General features: G+C 37.4%; 1 protein-coding gene across 1 annotated transcript in view; it reads right to left on the reverse strand.

Moving 5' to 3' along the window:
- Window positions 1-19,699, reverse strand: part of DYNC1I1 (dynein cytoplasmic 1 intermediate chain 1) — a 204,736-nt gene extending 185,037 nt beyond the window's left edge. The window contains exons 1-4 of the mRNA XM_081343261.1: window positions 19,676-19,699; window positions 11,574-11,689; window positions 8,766-8,880; window positions 5,631-5,721 (exon numbers count right to left, since the gene is read on the reverse strand). Coding sequence (XP_081199387.1) covers window positions 5,631-5,721; window positions 8,766-8,880; window positions 11,574-11,681 — 314 coding nt within the window. The 5' untranslated portion in view covers window positions 11,682-11,689; window positions 19,676-19,699. The remainder of the gene's footprint in view (window positions 1-5,630; window positions 5,722-8,765; window positions 8,881-11,573; window positions 11,690-19,675) is intronic.
- Window positions 19,700-20,457: the final 758 nt, after the last annotated feature.

The raw sequence follows: 20,457 nt of genomic DNA on the forward strand, positions 1-20,457 counted from the left end.
AATCTTTCAGATGTGTAATACCTGTAGTTATACTTTCAGAAGAACCAGTTTTTTTCCTGGAAACAAATCAAAATAGTAATTAGCTATTAGGTAAAGGTAAAGGTTCCCTCGCACATGCGTGCTAGTTGTTTCCGACTCATCTCCGTTTCAAAGCCGAAGAGCCAGCGATTGTCCGAGGATGTCTCCGTGGTCATGTGGCCGGCATGACTAGACGCCAAAGGCACATGGAACGCTGTTACCTTCCCACCGGAGTGGTCCCTATTTTTCTACTTGCATTTTTACGTGCTTTCGAACTGCTAGGTGGGCAGAGGCTGGGACGAGTAACAGGCGCTCACTCTGTTACGCAGCACTCGGGATTTGATCCGCCAAACTGCCGACCTTCTGATCGACAAGCTCAGTGTCCTAACCCACTGAGCCACTGCGTCCCTTCTAATTAGCTATTAGTGATTCAATATTTTTGATTACTAGAAGTATTATTTTTACAGTTGTCCTGCCTTAACAAGTACTTTTATTTATTCTGAATCTAGGGAACGTGATGAAAATTACAGAATACTGATTATGGAAAATATCTAGACAGTAGGAGAAATTGAAATCTTTTTTAATAATATTTTATTGGTTTTCCAGTTTTAAGTATTTAAAATGCAACGTGGTGGCGGGGTTAAACAATAATTCAATAACAAAATCTTTAGTACAAATCTCAGGTTACATAATCAAATATTTCTTCTCTTTTTCCCTTAACATTTACTATCTCATATTCAAGCTAGTATATTTCTAATTATATCAACTCAATGAAAACATCATTATTACATTTATTGATACATTTTTAGCTTGTACATATTTTAATTAATCTTCGTAAAACAATCCATGTCCTGTTGTTAATTTTTACTTAATTTTTAATTTCTCATCAATATTCCAATTAACCTTTAATATCCATAATTTTCAAATTTTGGGTAACCAAAGTTTCCCTTATCTCGCTTCATAAAAAACTATAATATCCAAAATACACATTTTACCTATTTAAATGTAATCTTGTTCTATTTCCTAAAATTTTTCTATTTTCCACCATATTAAATCTTCTACTTAATAATAAAATATCCCCTTTTAATAGATCAAAACTGTGTGTGTGTGTGTGTGTGTGTGTGTGTGTGTATTGCCTGGGTTAGTCAATAAATTAAACATATTCCTGATAGTTAATTTTCATTTCCCTTTTAAATCTAATTTTTCAATATTAAACAAATCAAATCCTTATTTTCCACTAATGTCTATTTTGAATCTAATAACCCAAATTCCCCTTATTTCAGCATCTCCTTTTAACCCTTTAATTGACAATATAAAATCCCCTCTAATAAATCAAAACCCCAATTTTCAACCTTATTCTAGCTTTTTTCCATATCAATAACTTTTAGATCATTAAATAAATCTCCCTCCATTTTTATATGTGTTATTTGAATCAAAGGAGACCATTTGATTGCCAGTTTTCTGGAAGGACTGGCCTATTTGTATTAATTAAATTGTTGCCCTGTGATTCCAGTCCCCCATATTTGCTCTGGTATATTTGTCTTCAATCTGTTCTTCTTTCTGACATTTCTTCTGGTTTACATAGAAAGTCATTTCCATTTTCAATATTGTCACTTCCTTGTCTGAATTATCCATCAACTGTACTTGTTGGTCAATTGAGTCCTTAGCTGTTCCACTTCTTCTGCTGTCTTTTGCACTGTTGATTCTTTAGTTGCAATCCAAATTTGGCTTTGTGCATCTAAGCTGGCGTCTTGGTCTTTTATTTTAGGTCTCACTTTGCCACAAGCTGCAAGGATGGTTTCATGTATTGCTTTTAGCATGGAAAGGGTTTTTTTTTGCTGGTCTTCATCCATCTCTTTCGCGTATTTGTAAACAGTCTTTCTAGTAAAAGTTGTTTGTTAAACAAAAATCAGTAAGGGTTTGCATTCACCGTTTAGGTAGGCCAGTTTCACTGTTCTCTTACAGTTGAATAGTGCCAAGGTCAAAACAGTCTTATCTAGGTCTGGGCTGTGAGCCAAGTCTCTTTTTAGGAAATAACAAATTGCCATACCAAGCTTCACCACAGGATGTCACTGGTACCATTTAAGGTTTTTTAAATCCCAAATTTTTCTGGGTTCTTTTCCAATTTTATTTCTTTTTTGCAGATAATAACAAGAATTTCCAGTAAGAATAGGACACTTTAGGGTCCCCAAGTTTCAAAGGCATATAAATCCAATTCAATTAATTCCCCTGGCTAGTTAGACGCCACTATTCTTGGAAGGTGGGATAGAAATTCCCTTCCCTCTCTCCTCACAGGGGGATAATACTTCAAGAAGCTTTTACAGGAAAATAGTTAGGCTAGAGAGAAGATAAAATCTCACCCAGCTACATCCGAGTTGCCTTCAGTGTGCTTGGTAGTAAGTTTGACTTCGGCTGTCAGCAGCTGAGTGATGGGCCATATTGTGATGGCTGATCTTTTTCCCGTTGGTTTGAAGAGCTGCCCTGGATCAAGTGCAAGGGCTGCTGCCCTTCCACGATCAAGCAGGGGTCCTCTCCTTGCTCGTCACCCCTACAGGTCAACTTCTGACCCTTTCCAGGGTCCCCCAGTGGGATAAAATTGGACGCTGGAGACAAAGCTCACCTCCATGCATTTGCCAAGGCCGCAATGGCAAACCGGAAGTCTGAGAAATTGAAATCTTGACTGCCATTTGACTGTTTACTCAGAAATAGAAAATAGCGAGCTGCATTGGCTTCCGGTTGCCCTCCGGGTGAGATTCAAGGTGCTGGTAATGACCTATAATTTTAATTTTAATTTTAATTGGGGGCTTTTACTTTTTCAGGGACTGCTGTAATTTTTTTAAAAATCGTTTTTAACTTTTGTATTTCTTGTTTTAATTACCCTGTAAACCACCCTGAGTCCTTCAGGAAAGGGCGGTATATAAATCTAATTATATAAATAAAATAAATAAATAAATATATCTTTGAATTTCATTATCTAAGTTTGCAAACTGAAATTATACCAACTCTGCCTAAATGTCTGTGTCTTTTATGAAGAAAGTTCTACAAGTGTTCTAAAACTGAATTTAAAAATGCATGTCAAGTATATATTAATTAAATCAAAGGTTATAAAAACAAAAGATCATTTTCTATTACTGGATTATGATAGAGATAATTTGTATCTAGATTGCCCAAAAAGAATGTCTCAGAAGCACACTAGCCTCATGATATACATTTCCAACAAGAGCAAAACAAAAAACCCAAGCAAAACCCAACTATCATACCCATATTGTCATTAAAGATTGTGTTGCATCGAATTGGACAGGTGAAAACTTGAGTTTCAAACAGACCACAGTAAATAAAAGTTTACGGAATCCAAAGTTAGATGGAAAATCTACAAGTCTCTTTTAAATGTAATGCATGTTAGTTTCTGCTACCACTTCTGATTTATCAAATAGCTCAATGACATTCTAGGGCAGAAGTGGAAAAAATTGTTTTGGACAGCACCACACTAAAGAAACAACTTATAGGGATCAATAGCAAAATGTTCTCTGTCAGGAATGGGAACTTAATGGCAATGTTATTTATACTTTATGGAAAGCCATAACCCTCAAAATGATGCCGAAGATCTGATGGAGGAGCACAGGACATTTTGATATAGCCTAAAAGGTATCTTGAGAAACACCTTGTAGAAAGGGGATGTAGGCAATGAATTCTTAATGTCACTGGAATATGGACAAGGAAATTTCAGTCCAGTTTTGAGAATAATTCAAAATAGTACAAGAGGCTTAAGGCATCCATTTTGGATCTTAAAAATTCCACATCTGCTAACTTCTCTATTAAGAAAAACAAGAGGATAATGCCAGTTTATACCTTAAGATAAGCCATAACCCACAACGCTATGACAAAAACTTAAGCTGCTCAAGACATACTCTATTAGGCTCATAGGACTTCCCAATACACAAATTGTGGATTATGGTTGCCCATCCCTATCATAGAGAAATAACTAGATAATGGTAGCCCCTAAAAAGAGGGTGAACAAGATCTACATGAAGAGTCTGGCTGCAGTTATGCAATCCACAACAAGTGCTCAAAAGTATTGTTGTTTTGTCTTCAGGTATTTGCTATATTAAAGACAAAATAGCAGAAATAATTTTTATACAAGCTTTTTAAAGAAAATTTGATTACCTGCCAATGTGTTACATTGTAGACCCTACATTGATTGGACAGCTATTCACCAGAGGACATCCCTAAAAAGCATTGGGTTTTTTTGATAACTCTTCAAAAGAAGACCATCCTCTGAATGGTTATGAGCCAGATTTGAGTGGCCTTTTCAAAGCAGCATGAGTATAACATTAACGTGCTGGCTCTTCAAGAAGAAGAGCAATATGAAAATAAAATTAATCATCACTATCATGGATCTTTCCGTAAACAAAAAATCTGCCCCAAAATATATCTAAAAAGAAGATAATCAGTGAAAGTTATGTATAAAATTCTATAGTTATGTTTCAAAAGGTTTAATTTTGGGGAAATTTATTTCATCCTAGAAATCTCATGTCAAAGAACAAAAGCAGGACAATTTTTATTTTAAAATTAATAATTATAAGGCAATTTGTTAATAGCTGTATCAGTTAAAAGATATATGTGTACAAACGACATATGTGTCAGAAAATACAGTGAATGAGTGCTGCTACTTTTTATTCCATATTTTTCTTAAAGCTGTTAAAACATAATGGATGAGAATATTGTTTTTCTAAAACCAAGAAGCATTCACGCATCATGCTAAGCCACAATATGGCTTGCTTGGTTTTGGCTTGGTTTTGTATAAATCCATGCAATGGTGGCTTCTTGAACAATCATAATTAAATAGCCAGCAGTCTTCATGCCCCAAGTCAATATCAAAATAGAGAGCTTCAATGAAAGGAAACTCCTCTGACAATCCTTCTAACACAGGATTTTTATTCTGCAACATGAATATCGCAAGTGGAGGAGGGAAGGCAAGATGGGGAACAAGTGATGAAATGTTTGCTATGACATGACATAAAAATGCAATTTACAGGTTGTCATTGACTTATGACCAGTTGCTTGATGACCATTTGAAATTGTAACAAACCTCTCCCCCAGTTCCAAATTTCCAACTGCCCACATGGGATGATGTAGCTGCATTCTGAGTGCTTGGCAACCGGCCTGCATTTATGATTTTTTTGCAGGGTCCTAAGGCCACATGACAATTTATGACAATTTTGCCGAAAATGGGAATTTACTTCCAGTTTTTGCAAAACATTCCACAGTGAATAATGGGTTTAACAACTGCAACATTCCTTAAACAATCGCAGTGTTCATTTAATGACCACCACAAAAAGGTCATAAAAATGGGTCTAGTCAGATGACTCATTTTACAACCATCACAACTTATTACCATAATGGATAAGCTCCATTGAAGTCCTATGTCGAGAACCATCTTATAGACTTGCATAGTGATATTAACAACCGCGAGTCATCGTTCTGATATAATTTAATTTTGCTGCCTATGCTATCTAAAACAGAGTATTCAGTCTCACACTACAGACATATATTTCCATAAAAAATATCCTCAAGGGAAGTAGACAGCACAGACAGTGAGCATTTCATCTTACCTTCCTATAGGTCCTAAGTCTCCCGAATCTTGACTTCCAGCTTCACTGGGCGTGCTCACTGATTTCGGAGAGGGAGACATAGGGGTTGGGACTAAATAATGAAAATAACAGGTATCCCATGTTAAAACATGCAATGATTGCATTGATGTACAGCACCGTCAAGAAAATTATAAACCGGGATCCAAATAAAAAAATGCTTGCACATGCAAAAGGATTTTAAATGGTGAAACAGGAGGACAAAGGAAACAAATTAGACAGTTCTAAATAAATTTTAGGGAGGTTTAAATTGGCCCATGTACTGTGTTAATATCAGCACCCAATTTTTTATATTAAAAAATTAAAAGTCAAGGTTGACTCCAGGTAAAACTGATTTTTCAGCATGGGCAGGCAGTTGGAATTTTTTTAAATAATTTTGTTTTACCAAAGTTAGGGCTTAATGTTTTTGTTGCTACTTAAAAATGAAATTATAATGGACAATTCTGAGCAAAAAAAAAAGCCTTGCAATTTTGAAATCTTGAAAACAAGAACAAGTATAATTAAGAAAGAAAAGATATTTTGGGCATTTATTTGAATATTTGTAAAACAGGATGGCTTCCTGGGTTGTTATGATCACTAATATTTATTAGTGTAATAGTCCATAATTTTCTGCTCAAATTGGTTGTTTATGGTAAATAATTCCAGCAGAAGTGAATTCATAGTGAAGTGTTTTTTTCAAGCCTCCTTCAACATCTTTGGCATTTTTCTGCCAGCATAATAAAAATATTACTCCTTATCCTTTACAAAAATCTCAAATTTCCTGGGAGAAAACTAAGGGGATTCCAGAGGGACCACTATTGCTTTGTGATGTTATAATTCCCATTTCTGGCTTGTGGGGGGACAAGTAGTCATCCCCTCCCCACACCTCCAGTCAGCCCAGCAGATGTAAAATGAAATCAGCATTTATTAAAGTTCTCTTGCTTGACTCTGTATCTAAACAATTTATTTTAAATTATATATATATGTGTGTGTCTGTATGTGTATATGTGTGTATGTGTGTATATGTATATGTATATGTGTATATGTGTGTATATGTATATGTATGTATATATCTGTGTGTGTATGTGTGTGTGTATATACACACACACATACATTCTTTTGATTTGAATTTGGTAGTTTGCTTGGCAAGAATACACAAGTAGTTTTCTTCCAGGATAGTGTGATGTTGGCTTTGTTTTTTGATTCTCAATCTAATTTAAGCTTTTGAATTTGCTGATGATCTCCCATCTCAGAATCAACCAGATTCATAACTATTTCATAACTGCCAAGGTCAGTTAGATGCTGCCACCTGCTGTGGATGATCAAACATGAATATAAATCAGTATTTGGATGGAATTATGGACTCAACTATTTTTAAGAGCTTGAATTAGAATTCCAAAACTAATCTAATTGGGAAGGAAGCAACTGACCAGGTTTTTCCCTGGTGTACAATATTAAACATCTTGCTCATAGGATTGTTTTCCATGATTTAGTTCAATAAATCTTTAGGCTGGAAGGTAGGGAACTTTTTTATATCAATATGTAAATTAAAGATGAACTACCACTTTTTTTAAAGTGAAACCTCTCAACCACATTTAATTGGGAGTGAAGGATTAAGATCAAGACAAAACAGGCCAATTAGAGCTAATCTTCACACAGTTACAGTCAAAAATATACCTTTTGACAATGGCTATTTCAACTTCATGTTTAAATGTATACAGGTAGTCCTTGACTTATAACAACCATTCAAAGTTATGACAACCCCTTCAAAAAGAAGATACTTACAGCCCCATTTTGAAGTTCCAATGGCTGCCCTCCAGTTACGTGACTGCATTTTGGATGCTTGGCAACCAAATCCCATTTACAGCTGTTTGCGGCATCTAGCAGTCACATGACTCAAATTTATGACATTTTTTTGCCAGAAACCAGTGTTTACTTTTGGCAAAAAAAACCTCCCATTGTTTAAAATGGGTATGCTCAATGATTGCCACGTTCACTTAATGAACACAGCAAAACAAGGTCATAAAATCAGATAGTCATATAGTAATCCACTTAATGACCAGCATGACTTACAATCTTAATTCCAGGCTCAATTATGGTTATAAGTTGAGGACTACCTATATTTCTTCTGATTTAGCTCATTTTGCTAAATCATTCACATATGTTGGCAGACACCACTGAAGCAGCCTGGCCACAGTTTGAATTCCAAAATCTTACACATATTCCCACCATGAGTTGTTATCAAAATAAGCTGGGGAAAATATACCAAAGGCATTGGTTTGTAATGAAAACAGATTGTGAAGGGATAATGAAAATGGGTCATTATCCACCAATTCTGCTTCTTGGTCCTAGTAGAAGATGAGTCCTGATTTGCAAAAATAACACCAAGGAAGCGATGGCTTTAAAACAGTATGTCTCAAGCTTGTCAACTTGAAGGTGTGGGGACTTCAGAATGCCCCACACAGCATCGGGTATTCTGAGAGCTGAAGTCCAAGTTGCAGCATTTGAGATACACGGATCAAGCTATTTAACTAAATTATCCAAGACTTTTTTAGATTGTGCCCAGTGATTTCCAAGGGGCAAAATGATGAAACCAATGTTGCAGCATCATAACACAACCCTATTCATTTCTGTTTGTTCACTGTGATATTACAGGGACACAGAAAAAAACCTATCTTCCTAAAGAACAGCCAAAAATGAAGAGGGGAAAATACTGAATAAAAATCCAAGTGAACCAACTAATAAAGTTGTTTTTGTTTTATAATTTATGTATGTGCATTTTATTATTGGGTTCAATAAGTAAATCTATCTTGAAAGTGGCAACTATTATAAATAACTCAAAACCTAGACCAAGAAGGATGGAACACAAGCTATTAATGGTGTAGCTGTGGCATATGAATGACAACTATGCTGGCATTCAGCAAAGAAGGTAATGAGAATTGCAGTCAACTACCCATACAATCATGTATTACACATATATCTCATCACATATATCTCATCACATATATCTCACCACATATATCTCATCACAGACACATCAAGACGATAAAAGCAAAGCATGCACTGATAATGCATGAATGTTACAGAAACTGAAAAATATTAATGGATCTACTAGAGTACCTAGAGGTGGTTCTGGGGAAATACCAATGCTTTGCAGTAAAGCTTCAGTTTCTCTTCTCTTGCGATCCAAGTCAGAATCTTCCGGGGGTGGTTCCTTCTTCTGCTGAGAATCTGCCTGAATTAACAATATTGAAGAATTATGCAGAGAATTAAAATAAGTAGAATGATTCACAGACATGTGGCAGCTTCTCTCCCAGGATAGGTAGCAGGTTAAGTGGTGGGATTTTCAACAAAACTGCAGAGTAAGCGAAAACGATGCTCATCCTAATTTCTACCTCAGTAACCATATATGGTTTTTAAAGGAAAAACAAGGCACTTTAATTGCATGTGTGCATACAGTGTACTGCAAAGAGAACAACAACCATTACTAAATTAATATCTTTTAATTTCCCATAAAACACATGTTTTGTATATGAATACCTTCAGCTTCTTTAAACTCTCAGAAGTAAATTTGGCCCCTTTTCCCCAACTTTCAACTGGCCTCTGAAAAAGTAAAAACATGGTGGACAATCTTGGCTAGTTTGCCCTGCCAACAAGTCTTTTTATTGCTGTTTTAACATAATCACACAATTCCAATGCCAACAGAATACCAAGCTAGGTACCAAATCAGTCTAGATTTTATATATATATTAAGATGGTAATTTTAATCTTTTGCACTGCTATTGCTGTTGTGTAGCTAGAAAAAAATGAGATTAATATTTTCCAAAATAAGAAATATCTGTTGCATGTCAGAAATTGTCTAACTGTGTGTTGGAGCTCTGGCCAAATCTAGATCAGTTCTGCATGCAACACATGGAGCAGAAGCAGTTTTTGATGTTTCTCCACCCAGACTTTAACTGCATAGCAAGTGGGCAGGTAGTATAGTATCTAGATCATCCAATCATCGCTGTGCCTTTAATGCATTAATTAAGTCAAACTTGGTATCACTTGCAACAATCATGTTGGATAAGGCTAGGCTAGAAGGTTCTTTAAATCATTAGTGATGAAACAGTCATTGCCTTATTATACAAATGTCATGTGTAATGTCTGTGTGAACGTATGAAAGAGACAACCATGTACATGGATGTGTAATCTTGCTATTTTTATCTGCTGGTAAAATGCTTACATACTCAGAAGAATCCTGATTTAACTTCCCACTTAAGACTCTTATAAAATTCATACTATAATAAGATCAGCACCATTACAGATACAAAGTCTATGAGAGATAAGCATTATTTGAAATCTACCACATAGCTTAGCTGATAACAATACATTTATCGGGCTTTTGAAAAAGCTAGTCTGTATTTTCTAGAACAGAAGTTACTCAAATATTTAGGGAATTGTAAAATACGTATTTAATTAATTCCATTACGATATCCAAAGGATAACAGATATTTTACATTGCAGCTATTGTTGACAAAAGGAGAAATACCATCATTTAATTCTTTCCAGAGTTTGTCTGAAAATGGATTTCACTGACAGTTCTCATCTCTATTTTGCACTGTGACTGAATTAAAAAGAGAGGAGCATATATTCCTTAATTAAAATTTCCCATGTGCATTCTCAAGGATATACCAAATAATATATCAAATTAAAAGAACAAACCTAAAGTCAGGAGGCCAACAATGCAACAGTAATTATCATTTATTTTGCTGAAGAACAGTAAATGCAAATTTGCTACCTTAGCAACCAAACTAGCCAGCGATAAAATGAGAGGGAGATACAGACTGCAACTGAATTTTTAAATACGCTTTAGATAGATAGATAGATAGATAGATAGATAGATAGATAGATAGATAGATAGATAGATAGATAGATAGATAGATAGATAATGGATGGACTGATGGATGGACAGACAGATAAATTATATTTTCACAAATAATTCAATTTCAAGCCACAACTATTTTGAAATCTATCAACAGCATTTTGTATTTATACCCCAATTACAAACAACACCAGCCTTATTTCCCTGTTTAATCAGGCCCCAAAAAGCAAGAAAAAGAAGCTAGACACTTCTGGATGATAGGTCTGCAAACTGTGATACAAAGTATTAAGTAATGAAAGAACAACCAATAGGTCCTCAACCAAATTAAAACTGGCCATTGTTAGGCTTCATACTAGGCATGGTGATACATCTAAACTCTTAACCTTATTTAGAGGAGAAGTTCACAGAAAGCCGCAACTAAGATCACTTGTTTCAGACAGGCAAGATAGAAGCCAAATATATACAGAAGTCCAGTGCTTTTTTTGTAAGAGAAAAAGGTGCCGGAACTCACACATGTCATACAACCCACCTTGCCTACCCTACAAGGTTCCATCCAAAAAAGGTGCCGGAACTCCGTTCTGAGTGTTCTATGAGGAAAAAAGCCCTGCAGAAGTCCATTTTATTTCAGATCCCCAATATCATGCCCTATATTGTAAATAAAAGTTCCACAATTTTAAGAGCTAAGCCTTTTTGTCTTTTTGCTTTTCAAGCAAATGGAAATGTGGTTATATTCTTCCCATCTTGACAATGGGGAAAATCTGCTTAACATTTGCATAATCATTTTGTCTAGCTTGAATCCTGTTTTGCCAGCTTCAACCCCTTACAATGGCTCTCTTGTGGCAATTGTCAGCAAGCAGAAACCTACATACTTTGGGCATGGATACAAGTTATAGACTAAAGAGGAAATAAATATGATTATTAAAGTTCAGAGAATTACAAGACGGGGAACACAAAATATAAGATGGATAGAGAGCATCAAAGATTGACATTGTGCCAGATTGTATTTTTTTACTATTTGCATAAATAACAAGTAGGAACAATACCTTAACAGACATCACACACACCTCTTTCTTTTTCCTTTCTTCTTCTTTCCGTTTCTTCTCCTCTCTTATTTGAGCCAATCTCTGTTTTTTACGTTCCAGTTCTGCTTTTAAGTCACTCTTGTCTGACATGATGATTACTGGTTAGGAAGTAAAAACAGAAGATGATCAGTGTTGGGAACGAAGAAAAAAATAATATTTTTTAACCTCCATTTACCTCCAGTCAAATATTGATTGGCATCTAGACTGGAAAAGGAGGAAAGAGTTTTGATGTGATTGAAAGAATTCCTTAATAATAGCCTAATTATATTGGAAAAAGGTAAGCAAATATACAATAGAGCAGACATGTCAAACACAAGGCCCGGGGGCTGGATCCGGCCCATGAAGTGGTTGAATGCGGCCCGCGAAGCCATCCTGGAAACAGTGAGGGAACGGCCCCCTCTGCCTTGGCCCTGGCCCAGAGACCCTCCTCCTGCCAGAGACCCTCAGATCTGTCCCACTCCTGCCCAGGCCCCCATAGGCACCCTTGATGCGAACGATGTAGAGCTGGCCATGCCCACCCAGCAGGCCACACCCACCCGGCCCCCTGAGGGCAACCGCAATGCTGATGCGGCCCTCAATGAAATTGAGTTTGACACCCCTGCAATAGAGTAAATACATTATCAAAACATTGATTTTACAAAACAATTTGATATATTTTTTCTGCAGCTCATAAATACTGGTCAGCCCCTGTAAAACTAAAAACAATTTGCTTTAACAGCTATGATAGGGCCGTGCAACTTTTCCTAGGTCAAGGAATACCATGGCTTGGCCAGTGGTTTGCAAAAGGATTGCAAAAGGATTGCAAGTTTCCTCTAGAAACTTAGGAGATTGAATTGCAGTCTTTGGTGTCCCCAAAACTGCTCAGTCCTATCTTACAAATACAATTTTCTTACCTTCTATTTAATCCAGGTTCTGAAAATGGTCAATACTGGCTCCCAAGGGTTAAAGGACTATCCATTGTTGTTGTTGTTGTTATTCATACTACTATTAATTAATTAATTCATTAAATTATTTTCACATAATAAATGGTAGGAAATAAAAAATTTGAAACATCATAAAGGGGACAATGATTATAGCATCAGCTGTTGCTTTCCAATGAATCATTTGAACAACTTCTAAACTTAGAACTGAAAAAATCACAGGCAGGTATAATCTGAAGAACAGATCTACCTCCAATTTGCATAATAATCTCAGAAGAACAATTTAGATTGGCCTGAGTATAAATGTGAGTACAACTTTCTTCAATCATCTTTTTATGAACTAATTGAAGCTAGCTTCTGAAATATAATCCTTCTCAATATACATTACTTTCCCTTGACTGATTGGTGAATTGACTGATTATGTGCCAATGACTCACTGTTGACTCAAAGTCACGACATTTTCTCCACATTCCTCCAGTCACATATGGTTTAACTATGACTATATAGACAAGCAACATTATTTTAGCTATGAAGAATTGTGTTTCTGACTAACTTCTTTTCCCCCCCTCAACCTGTAACTTAATTCCCACTCCGATTATATTCTGAGTTTAAAAAACAATCCAATTAGCCTTAGTTGTGATTACTGTAATCCCAATCACTATTAATGGAGGGAGGGGGGAGATTAAGGACAGGGAAAGGCTAAAGAGAAATAATAGTTTCAGGATTATAACAAGTTAACAGCATTATTATTGATTTATGTTCAGCACAACTGAGCAAAGATTCCATCAGAAGCACATAGATCCCAAGGAAACCCATCAGTTATGCTTACTTTTACACTCTGCAGCATTGTTCAAATACATCAACAGAGCTTTGAAGCAATCAGTGCACAAGCTGCCAAAGGCTATTATCTAACAAGTCCAAGAGGAATTTAGTAAAGAACTTCTAATTTTGGTTTTGGTTATGATCTTCAAGTCCTTACATGGCATGGGTCCGGGGTACCTCGAGGACCACCTGCTGCCGGCGTCAACTCCCCTCCGCCCTGTGCGTGCCCACAGAGAGGGCCTCCTCAGGGTGCCTCCGGTCAGGGAATGCCGACTGGTGGCCCCCAGGGGGAGGGCCTTCTCTGTGGGCGCTCCGGCGTTATGGAACCAACTGCTGGTTGAGCTCCGGATGGCATCGGACCTTTGCTCCTTCCGGCGCGGGCTGAAGACCCACTTATTTGAACTAGCTGGTCTGGCCTGATGGGGAATGTTAGGGTTTTTAATGGGTTTTTTATTGCTTTTATTGTTATTGTAATTTTTAATCGGGCATTTGTTTAATTCCTTTTATTTTTTGTATTGTTATTTATATATGCCCTGTTAACCGCCCTGAGTCCTTCGGGAGAAGGGCGGTATACAAATTTAATAAATACTAAATACTAATTTCTAGAATTTGGGCAGTTTAGTCAAACAGATCCAAAAAGTGCAGTAATAATGAAGGATCTCTTTTTCTCTCTTATGTCCATGGGTACTTTTACACTAGCTTTTACTGTGCAATTGTCATGCCTTATTCATGGGACCTAAAGCACCCAAAAGTAAGATAAAAATCAGTAGGTAGAAGCTTTACAGTAAGTGAACCAAAACTGAAACGAGGAATTTCCTGACTGTAAGAGCCTTTGAGCAATGGAGCAGCCTGCCTACGGAAGTGGTGCTTGCTCCATCAATGAAAGTTTTCAAGAATTTGTACAGAAAATCTGAATATTCCTGTATTGGACTAAAAGACCAGCAAGATCCCCTCTATGAAACTATGATTTTATTGGCTGCCCAGACAATGCTATAAAAGTAGTCAACTTACAACAGTTCCTTTAGTGACCATTCAAAGTTACAACGGCACTGAGAAAAGTGACTTATGACTGTTTTTCACATTTACTAGTACTGAAGCATCCCCACACTCACATGATCAAAATTCAGATGCTTGGCAACTGTTTCATATTTAGAACAGTTGCAGGGTCTTGCACTCACCTTTTGTGACCTTCTGACAAGCAAAGTCAATGGAGAATCCAGATTCACTCAACAACCTTGTTACTAACTTAACTGTAGTGATCCACTTAACAACTGTGGCCAAAAAAGTCATAAAATGGGAAAAACTCAATAGCAAATTTATGTGGTCATAAGTCGAGGACTACCTGTATTCTGCTTATAACTCTTTCATGTTTTTCTATTATCTACAAACAAACAAATAAATCTACAAATCTATTAATATGAGAACAAAAAAGAGAAGTCACACATATATCACTTTTTCTTTTCCCCGTTACTACTATATACACATTTTATTGTTATACGTCTCTTTCTCCCAAAGGATACACAGCCATCTCTAAATGATCTAATTCAGGGGTCCCCAAACACCTGGGCCATGGCCCACTACTGAGCCGTGAGCTGTTCAAAACAGGCCACCCAAAATGGAGGGCAAGCATTCATGCATATCCCTCCCCTTGTGCATGCACACACATTCCAGTTGCAGGAGCAGTGGGCAAGCATGCCCACCGCTCACGCAAATGGAGTTGTGTGTACACATTCACTTGCGCACCACTCACATGAAACCACCTCCTCTCTGGCCTCCGTGATGGTCCACAAAACTGGAAAGGTTGGGGAACTCTGATCTAATTCAGATGTTGTTAATCTAGATCAGACATGTCAAACACAAGGCCCGGGGGCCAGATCTGGACCGCGAAGTGGTTTCATGTGGCCCGCGAAGCCATCCTGGAAACAGTGAGGGAACGGCCCCCATTGCTTTGGCCCTGTCCCAGAGACCTTCCTTCTGCCAGAGACCCTCAGATCTGTCCCACTCCTGCCCAGGCCCCCATAGGCACCCTTGATGCGAATGATGTAGAGCTGGCCACGCCCGCCCAGTAGGCCACGCCCACCCAGGCCACACCCACCCGGCCCCCTGAGGGCAACCGCAATGCTGATGCGGCCCTCAATGAAATTGAGTTTGACACCCCTGATCTAGATGTTACATTTTAATTGTTGTGCTTTCATAAGTTATGTTTTTTTTTAATGAAATCTAAATGATAGCCATACAGTGGGACTTGTTTGGAAGATATGTAAATGACAAAAAATAAAATACAACAATTCTTCTTGAAGATAAGTTGGATATGCTTTCTGATCTTTTAAGTGACTAGAGAAGTACTCAGTTCTTTGGTTTCTAAGGATTCTAGGACTGTGTTGCAGACAGAAGAAAAACAATCAGTCCAGAGTTATATTGCAAAATGAATAGAGTCTTGTCTTATTCAGGCTAGCTTTTTCCCTGGGATTGGGGTAAAGGAGTTGGGGTTTTTTGTTTTTTGAGTTTATAACACAGTTCTGTATGCTCCCCATCTCAAATGGGAAAACTCTCTATCAGTTTTTGGCCATTGTCATAGGAGGAAGCTCTAGAGAGCAAATAAAAGGAATATGACACCTATAAGGACTCTTGAGGTCTCAGCTTTCACTCATCTCTTATAAAAGAAGACACACTGAATCTACAATAAAACATCGCAGTACAGATTTGTCCCCTATGCATATTGCTGGGATTGGGTATGTCTAGTTTAATGAAGAGAAGGACTAGGGGTGACATGATAGTACTGTTCCAATATTTCAGGGGCTGCCACAAAAAAGAGGGAGTCAAGCTATTCTCCAAAGCACCTGAGGGCAAGACAACCAGCAATGGATGGAAACTAATCAAAGAGAGAAGCAACGTAGAACTAAGAAGAAATTTCCTGACAGTTTGAACAATTTATCAGTGGAACAACCTGCTTCCAGAAGTTGTGAATGCTGCAACAGTAGAAGTTTTTAAAAAGAGATTGGAAAACCATTTGTCTGCAATGGTATAAGGCAGGGGTAGGCAACCTTGGCTCTTTTATGACTCATGGACTTCAACTCCCAGAATTCCTGAGTCAGCAGACTCAGGAATTCTGGGAGTTGAAGTCCATGAGTCATAAAAGAACCGAGGTTGCCTACCCCTGGTATAGGGTTTCCTGCCTGAGCAGGGGGTTGGACTAGAAGACCTCCAATGTCCTTTCCAACTCTGTTATTTTATTGTATTATTGTATATAATTAACTTTTCACAAAAAACATTCTGGCTCATGGAACACGGATGGGACCATTTTGACTATTTATGTAACACTCTCTTACTTGAGTAACTAAGCTATAAAGAATAATAACTAAAAATCAAACCTCAATACTAGATTATTGCAATGTTTTTTACTCCTGTTGGACTTTTCCGATCCAACAGTTAGCTTTTTCATGTAGATACCCAAAAGAAGATGCCAAAAATTAGCTGGCCTGGAATGCACATTCAAAGCACTTAAACAAGCTTCCTATGCACAATTATCCAGACACTGCATTTTTTTCTCATTAGTAAAGTCATTTGCTGTTCTCCACATACAAAAAGGGGAAGGGAATAACTGAAGCATTCTTTCCCAAGCAAAATGACACTACACTTTTAACATAAGTTTTTATAAAATTATAAAAACAATGTCATTTTTATAATCACCATTGGAAGGGATTAGGGATATCAGCTAACTAAAAGAATAGATAATTTTATAATATGTTATAGTGTTTCTAAAATTTTAGATAATGTAGTATTAAAATTTCAATCCTTTCAAAGTTTATTTTCTTCTCCGAAGAATAATTAGTGAACTGCACTTAGCATCCTTTCATTGACAGACTTCGTTATAGAGATAGAAAGATGGGATGGCAATCTTTTTGCAACTTGATTTTATATTGCTCTAAAATCCCCCCATCTGTTATTTATAGATAACTTGGCAAATCTAACTGATCTTTTCTGTGATAGCCACATGTATTATTTCATGCCGTCCCAACGTAGCAGAATTAAATAGGCTGCCTCATCACTGAAAATGTGTCTTATTAATGAAGGCATAGAGAAAGATTCTGCTAAGGTTAACGTTCAGAAGAAAAGGTCTCTCTCTCTTTTTTGTAGGCATTTCTAAAACTCTATTTTTTTTTTTACTGAACATGGACTAGAGATTCTGAAGGTTAGAATCCCAGATCTCCTGGAAAGTGCTAGATCCAGGAGGCTTTTATGCAATGTAGAAAAAAAAGGGGGAAGACATAGTATATGCAACTGGGAGGTAGCTTGAGATATTGTTTAGTAGGCTTTGACACACTAATATTTGCACAGAATAATCAAGTTGGCAACATTTTAAATATATAACTGGTTACTTTTTTGAAGAATTGTTAAGTTTTTAATATTGGAAGGGATCCTAAAAATCACCTAGAACAACCTGTGCCTTGTTATAGGCAGCTTGCAAGTACAACACCTCTAACAGATAGTTGTCTATTTTAATACTTTTAGAGAATGAAAAACAAATGTCTCTCTATGGTATCAGCTTTACTTTGACACAGTTCTTAATCCTTGTTCCAATATTTAGCTGAAATCTAGCTGACCAGTTCCAACAATAACCTCTAGCCTTATTTCATGCACCAACAGAAAATGATCTGCTGAATTCTCCACAATGACCAGTCTTCCCTTAAAATACATCACAAAATATTAAAAAAACATAAGGAATCAGGGAACCTCACTAGATGACATTCCAAAGGTACTTAAAATCCCCACCATTTGCTCTAAATTTAAAAAGGCACCATAATGAACAAGTGAAATAATTATGAAGCTTAAATTCACATAACATGCATTATTCAATATTTTAAGAAATATTTCATAGGAAACCTATTAACATATTTTATTTAGTCTCCTTAGCTTATATATCAATTAATACAAATGTGTACCACTTACCTAGAAGTAAGTAGTACTGAAGTAAACGTGAATTTCTTGTTCTACTTTATACAGCAAAAAGCTATGAAAGCTGCTGAATGTTTTGTTATTTTAATAGTGAATTACATCCTAATTAATATTTTCTCAGTTGATATTCTACCAATGAGTTGATACTTAAATTCCCATAATCCTACTAAGAGACCTTTGACTATGTTCAATGGAACTATGACAAATGAGGACCAGGACAACCAATAGCACTTTAATCCACTTGGAGTTAAACCTATTATAAAAACCACAGCAATTTATTACAAATTACCTTCTATGCACAAAAGGGAACAGTTGGGATCCCATATCTGCAAGAAGCAAAGCTTATATAGGTCAAGACCCTAGGAACACCTTGTCTCTGGAGATGTGCTTAGCTGCCTTCCTCTTTGATCTTCTATAAGATAGAAAAACACCATTTAAAAAATGAAAGGCAATTGGAAGCCGGTTGCTATGGAATATTTGGGTGACAGGGAGGCCATATTTATTTCTTGTTTGTTGTTAAACTACCAGGTGTTGTCAGTGCTAGGCAATCCACAAACACTTGCAAAAATAAATATGTAAATAAAGACTAGAATCCCAAAAAATATAACTGGCATTTTTTTTAAATTAATCAATAGGTTACCTTTTTCCTTATTTGGGTTAATCTCTTTCCTGTCAGACTAAACCGAATCATCCTCTAAAAAAACGATGTTTCTCAAACTTAGCAACTTTAAAATGTGCATACTCCAACTCCTGTCTGGTGAATTGTGGGAGCTGAAGTCCACACATCTCAACACTGCAAGATTGGGAAGAACTGCTCTAAAGAGTAGTATTTTATTTCCTTCTACCACCAAGTACCGATTGTGAACGAATGAGCCTCCTCTATAGGAAGCTGAAATGGAAACCGGTTTAAAGCATTATCGAATCTGACCAAACCATCATGTCCACAATTCCGGAGCTCCTGCACCAGCTTCAGATACTAGCCTAGGGAATGTTCCTGTCATTCTCTACGGGAAGACACTCCCACTTCAGAGAAAGACTTTTAATGCCAAAGTATTTCGTATTTTGCAAACAGTTCCAGGGGGGGGGGGGAGAGAGAGCTCGTAATAAATACATTCAGAAAATTCACGAGCCACCATCTCCTTGCCAACTGAAGCCCTTAAAACCATCTTGGAGTCCAGACTTACAGTCATGAACCGCATTTAGATTAACTGCGGAATATACCTTCCCTCTCGGTCGCTATCTAGGTAGATCCACCCCGAAAAACGATTCAACCGCAGCATCTTGTAGGGCAGAGAAAAGGGAGGGGTAAGGATGGGAGGTAGGAAGGAAGAAAAGGGCATCACCCACGGAGAGCCAAATTCAACCCGGTGGCAGAGCTAGCATTACCTTGCGCAAGGATTTATCCTAGGCTGTCTTGCTGCTTTAGGCAGCTTCTAGAGAGCGAGCAGGGGGAGACTGCGGGCTAGGTGGTACCAGTTGTTACTGCTGGAAAGATGCTCGGTTGGCTTCTCTTTGCCACCGAGAGCAGAAATCCCGGTTGCTGCTGCGACGATCGCCTCTTCTAGAAATGTGCTGCCTCACGCCGGCCAGACTCCGCCCCGCCGCGGCTGCTTCCCTCCCACCTCGGGTGAGGCTCAGACGACATTGCCCTCCTCACAGGACCTTAACGATTCTAGGTCAGAGAAGGCTAAACTAACGCATTCTGCAGCTAGCCATAGGGAAGGGGGAAGCCAGCCTTGGGCTATGGGCAACAACTGTTTATCAGTTGTAAGCGGGGGAGGGGGGGAAAGGTCACCAAATATAGATTCAAAGGAATCTACTATTCTATATTTTACATGAAGGATATGATTCTGAATGTATGTACCTAAAACTATTCTTAGCCATAAATTTGACCAGCAGTGGGATTCAGCCAGTTCGCACCACTTCAGCACAACCAGTAGCTAATTTTTTGTTGCCCAGGCCCAGAATGGACTTCCAGAAGCAACATCCACACACAGAATCAGTTGTTCACATATTTGAATCCCAGTAACAGGATGCCTAGACAGAGTGACAAAGACAACTTTATTTTGCAGCCAAGGTTCAGATTTTATCCTACAGAAGCCTCCTAAACCCGAATCATTATATTTAAGTATTCCTTAGATCAGGGTAAATGCTAAATGTTTTAGTAT

This window comes from Vipera berus (genome assembly GCF_964194415.1).
Source record: "Vipera berus genome assembly, chromosome: Z".
Classification (NCBI taxonomy): domain Eukaryota; kingdom Metazoa; phylum Chordata; class Lepidosauria; order Squamata; family Viperidae; genus Vipera; species Vipera berus.